Here is a 6,000-nt window from a genome sequence, read left to right as displayed (position 1 = left end):
ATTTATTCTTCATCATCATCATCATCATCAGGATCATCATCATATTGTACCTACTTTTTGCTTACTTTTAAGTTAAACATCTGGCAGGACGTTAGCAAAGACAGTTTACTATCACACTTATCTTTTTTTTTCTTATTTTTAGGAAGAACAAAATGAGAAAGGGACCTTATTCTACTATGTAATATTGTACATCTAATAAATTTCTAACACCTGACTCAAATAGTGTTTGTCATCCAATGCACTTTTATAGCCAAAAATGTCTTCTGAAGGTAAATATCTGTGCTTGTGTTTCTGATAACCCACTTTACATGGCATAAACAATGGTGTTAAAAATATTTTACTTTCACATACAGGTTAAGTAGCAGACATGAAAACACATAAGTGCTCAAATGATATTAACTTTCCATTTTAAATTTGAAACATGAAACTGTGTCTTCATCTTTTTACACTGGTCAAAACTCTTTTACAAACTGAATTAAGGATATTCTGTGTTGTTTAGGCAACTCTGAAACCAATAATGCTGGCCACACTTTAGATAAAATATTGGAATATAATTTTTACAGTAATCTTACAACCTTAGAATACTGACTTGGTAATTGAAATACAAGAAATAAAAGATCATGCACATTACAATTTTAAAACATGGGAAAATCAAAATCTTTACATTTTTACATAGAAATAATACATTATGAAAAGAGCAACTGATTATATTTATAGTATATATGAGCAAATGACAAGATTAGAGACAAATTATGATTGGCCAAAGTAGTAATTGAGTGACTTCAAGTATCAGTCTGTTGAAAATTACTTCCTGTACCAATTTTTCAAAGTCCAATACTGTGAAAGAGTCATGCCCCTTAAGATATTGCTACTGGCAATTACAATAACATTATGTACTATTTGCCAAATCTATTCTATATACTAAAATTGTCATGTCTGTGCTTTATTTTTGGTAGTCTGGTGGGTAACAAAATGAATCAACAGAATAAGAAATTACACAATCAAGATTTGTTAAACTTTGCCTTGGATTATGGCCTTACTACATTTTACTAGAGTTGCCTCCTCTCCTTGTTCCATTTCTCACACTTGCAGATGAGACTGGCATTTTCCAATTGGTGACGTATACAACAGGAAACAAATATTTTAGAAAGGCATTCTTTCCTCTTTTTTAGGGAGAGTACTTGTTGTTTGACAGTCTCTTTATTCATTCTAAAGTCATATTAACCTTCCTTAGAAATTCTCAACCAAATTGAGATGCAAAAGAAAACTATGTGGCTATTTAACTTTCCTTTCAATTTACTTTCCAAAATGATCACCAAGATTGCAAAGAAGGCAAATAAATTTGATCCAAATTAATTTATATTCTTCCTTTGTTAAAAAGAGAAAATCTATATTACAACTTAAAGTTCTAGTCATTTAGATGCACTCCACCCTGACCTCCCAATTATCTTTCAGCATATAAAGTTGGAAAACAATGTAGAAAATATCTTTGTTATGTCTAAGCAATTGTGGCAAGTTCATCAGCCCTAAAGCATACGGTAATTTTCCTTTTGAATCAATAAGGCTTTCATTTTGAAGTTTCTCAATTGTTACTTTATCACTTAGATTTGAATATTTCTATAAAATTCAATAAAGTGCAACACAATCTCCATTTATTTTGTACAAAAGTAATTTGTTTCATTAATTTCTGTTTATTGAAATGAACAAATGCATCTTTAATAATGGTGATGCTTTTTTATGATTTTATCAAGAAAATATTAAATTCACATCTCTGGAAATGTCACTAAACTAATAGATTATATGTTTGCAGCACAGTTTGTGTGGACCCATGGTATATAGCCCTTATTATTATGAGAACTGAATGTATCATTTGAAAACTGTTTAGACTTCTGTTATGGTTGTTTTGATGTTTCCTGGTTCTTTAGAAAAGAGGTCCTTTACTGCTTAAGTAAAGGGTGGGCAGAATAGGAAGTAGTTATTTCCCAAAAGTTTATTCTTATATGTGCTAACATTCAAGTAAAACAAGTGCTTCGAAAAAAGAATACCATTAATATAACGTGGCTATATTTCGATAAATTTCATTCATCCAGGCTTCTCTGATCTACTGTGTATTAACATTGATAATCATGAGTAGGCTGCATTTTATTTAAATGCTCTGCTTTTTGAATAATCACATGACATTCCATAATTTTTATAAAGTGTAATAATACAAAAATGTTGGTTATCTCAGGAGCTCAGTTTTGTACAATTTCTAATACACCGCATAATTTGTATCACAAATATAAGTCTTCATCATGTGTGGTATATAGAGCATACATAGAAGATATGTTATATTCCTTAATAAGTCTAATTACATAATACCTTGGATTGGTGCAATAAAATAAACTCAAAGGCATGTAACTGAATATAAAATGAAATTAACAAATGAATAAACATCCATTAAAAATAAAACTTATTAATTATTGAAATAAAATTCTGAAGGGAAAAAAGCATATATATATATATTTGTGTGTGTGTGTATGTGTATATATATATATATATATATATATATTTGTCATAATTCCATTGCTGCCTTAGAGTCAAAATTTCTAGAACTGAGTCAAAATGGGAATGGTTACAAAGGATTAACACTTAAGGGTGATGCTTCATGCTATGTGCCTGGATTTAACAACATTAACAGAAGCTTGCACAGTTAAATCCTTCTACATCCTGCTGAAAATGTGCCCTTCGGTGTCAACTTTGCTTGACAAGATACTTTTTAGGACTCAGAAAGGTGAAATTTCTTACAGGGGTACAAGATTAATGGCTAGAAGAACTGCATTGTCACTGATATCACAAAGTGTTTTTAAAAAGCCAAAGGGGATTTAGTCTTACACACATTTCCTTTTAGTGAATAAAGAGATTAGCTTTTGGACACATGAGAGGAAAAGAGACACAAGCTTGTGTTAAATATTGCTTTACTGCTTCCCTATTTCTCCTATTCATATTACATTCTGGAACACTTGCTCCTATATGTTGCTAAAATTGAAACACTATTAGAAATGCAAGCAGAATGGTAACACACACATGTGCAAGCAAACACACACACAATTCCATCTTAAATCAGTTCCTGGGTATATTGCAAATTATACAGTATATACACATTTATTACTTAATAATAATCTCTAGAAGAGCAACTAAAAGTAAATTTTATAACACAAAAAATAAATATACACCCTGTATTGTACTTTTCCTTGATCAAGCAACATGTTTATACACTAGTTTCTATAACTTAACGCTGTGTAACAGCATTTTAAAATTACAAAAGAAGATATCTATTAAGAAATAATCTAATCATATTGCTCTTCAATACACTTTTGTAGACAATTAAGACTTGAAGTAAACTTCAGTAAACTGTAGCTTTTGTTAGCTCACAAATGGCTATGAAACATTTCCTTTCAAGTAGATCCCTGGAAGTTTTGAAAGGGGTTGCCTTAATTCAGTCTATAAAAGTGCTATATAATTATATATTTCATGTACAAAATTTTGTAGAAGTAGTGGGAAGGATTCTGTTGTTGTAACTTAAGATGACGTTTAACCTCATGTCCCTTTTAATGCAAGATATGTTTGCTTCATGAAAAATGAGGACTAAGGACTAAGAACTGGATATTTCAGTAAAACCATGATTACAAATCCTGTGGCTGAGGCAGATGTTTTCTAAGGTTTAGAAATCACTGTTTTCCCTTTTCCCTCTTTTTTTGTTAAAATAAATCTCAGGGCTGTTTACAAAGTGCAGAATCATTCACTTGAAGAAGCGACATTTACATGAAGTTACAATGGCACCATTCCATTTACCAGCTGCACCTTCATTTCTTGAAGGCTGTTCATGATCTTCTTCTGGTGACCGACAAGAGTCACTCCAAGCCGTCTCAAATCCCTGCATGAAGAAAGCACACATTGGGTGTATTGATTCAATTTGTAGCACACCTCAATATTTCATGTTGGCAAAGGGGCAAACATAGTGCAGACGCTAGTTAGATTACAGTCCTAATTTAGACATACAGAGTCTAATTTTTAAAGGTTAGGCTCTAAAATTATACCTCCAAAATCTGTTAGTAGTCAAAAAATATTTATAATGAGGAATGATATAATACATATTTGCTCTCATTTGTGGACATCACTATTTTAGTGGTGCAGAGAGGTGATAAAACAAATTTGCACATTATTACCAATAAAGAGTTAACAGGTACAATTTCATTGAAAAGTTTTGAAACTGCAGATTTACAACATTCATAAGCACTTTTTTTTTACTAAAAGAAGCTTAAAATAGACTTTTAATATTTTATAGCTAAGCAGTTGAAAACCAAAGTCATAAAATGACTCATTCTATACAGTAACTTTATATAACAGATATCTTTAGGAGATAATCACCACTACATTGCTTTTACAACAATGTTTTACGGTTTTTTTTTTTTGGTTTTTTTTTTTTACTTTATACTGAAAGTACCAGAATTTTTTTTTAATCAAAAGCATCCAAGCTCTACTGGCACTTAGAGCATGCTGAAGATTACATGTTTTCAGAATACTTTTCAATCAAGATACTTCTGTGCATTTTTTTCAACATGCTTATTATTCAAAATAAAATTACAAATATTTAGATTTCTAAACTAACAACATATTATGGAGCTCAAGACAAGTGGCCATGGTTTTTCAACGTTCTTTTACAGGATATTTAGGAATGCTATTCCCCTAAAGTATGCATTTGTAAGATATGTTTGGCAAATGATAAGCATTAATTATAGGAAAAAATAAGCATCAACAATTCAAAATCCTAAATGACAAAGATGTTTGCCATGTTAGATTTCTCAAGGTAATTACCTTATTGAACACATTATGTGAAAAGTGGAATCTTTTTCTATTCAGTGTGTGTTTTAATTCAAGATTTGCTTAGAGTTCTATTGAATTAATGACATTAGACATTAGAATCATTACAGGTAGAAACTGAATAGTTTTAATTGTTCTTTGAATTCAAAGAAACTCTTAATTACCAGAGAACAGAAATTAAAGGATGTTAAGGCTCTGTGTATATTCGTATTGGAAATATTTTTTTCCAAAATAATATTTTAGTTTTCTTTTCCCTTTATGGCTTCTTGATTTGTTATGACAGTTTTAGGAAATGGCAAAAAAAATGCTATTGATATTTGTGATGGAAACATATTTGTTTTTTAGAATGTGAATATTAAACAGTAAGCTTAAAAATTATTACAACTAAAAGGTACCAGATTGCAATATAAAAATAATCATAGCGGTAGAGATGGCATGGAAGACAATCCTCAGGGAAACTTAAAAATTAGTAAAATTAGCTTTGAAACAAAATCATTATTATTAATAACGGAATAGACTACAAACTGGCTAATTACAGACCAAACGAGGAATACAAGAGACATGAGTTTAATCTTGTCTCTTTTCAACTAAACCAGAGTTTCTTAGCCTTGAACCTGTTAACATTATAGGCTGGATAATTCTTTGACTGGATAATTCTTTGTTGTAGAGGCGCTGTCATATGCATTGTAGAATATTCGGCTGCATCCTTGGCCTCTGCCCACTATATACCAGAAGCACTGCACCACCACCAGCCCTTCATTTTTACAAGATAAATTGTCATTGCCAATTTCCCCTTAGTGACAAAATCTCTCCTGGTTGAGAATCATTGAGATATATATATATCTTCACACATATAAATTGGTGACACTTTATAAACATATTTACACACCAATTTAGACACATATAAATTGGTGACATTTAATAGACATATGTCCTATATGCTAGAAATATCAATAACCCTATGATACAGATTTTTAAATTTCCTTTTATGGATGAAGAAACAAAGGCTTAGATAATTTGAATTACTTAGTTATATAACATAGCCAAATGGGTAACAAAGTTAGGGCTAATATCAGGTACCTGACAATCAAGTCTATACTTTTAATTTATCATTATTCTAAGAGATGATTTTAAGTA

General features: G+C 30.6%; 1 protein-coding gene across 7 annotated transcripts in view; it reads right to left on the bottom strand.

Annotated features, from left to right (window-relative positions):
- Positions 1 to 536: 536 nt before the first annotated feature.
- The window catches only part of EPHA5 (EPH receptor A5), a 353,938-nt gene continuing 348,474 nt past the window's right edge, over positions 537 to 6,000 (bottom strand). For all 7 annotated transcript variants that reach the window (XM_054485823.2, XM_054485824.2, XM_054485826.2 and 4 more), the window contains one exon: positions 537 to 3,916. In XM_054485823.2, coding sequence (XP_054341798.1) covers positions 3,811 to 3,916 — 106 coding nt within the window. In that variant the 3' untranslated portion in view covers positions 537 to 3,810. The remainder of the gene's footprint in view (positions 3,917 to 6,000) is intronic.

Source organism: Pongo pygmaeus, chromosome 3 (assembly GCF_028885625.2).
Source record: "Pongo pygmaeus isolate AG05252 chromosome 3, NHGRI_mPonPyg2-v2.0_pri, whole genome shotgun sequence".
Lineage (NCBI taxonomy): Eukaryota > Metazoa > Chordata > Mammalia > Primates > Hominidae > Pongo > Pongo pygmaeus.
Note: the sequence above shows the minus strand (reverse complement) of the source record. Positions and strands in the feature narration are given on the sequence as shown.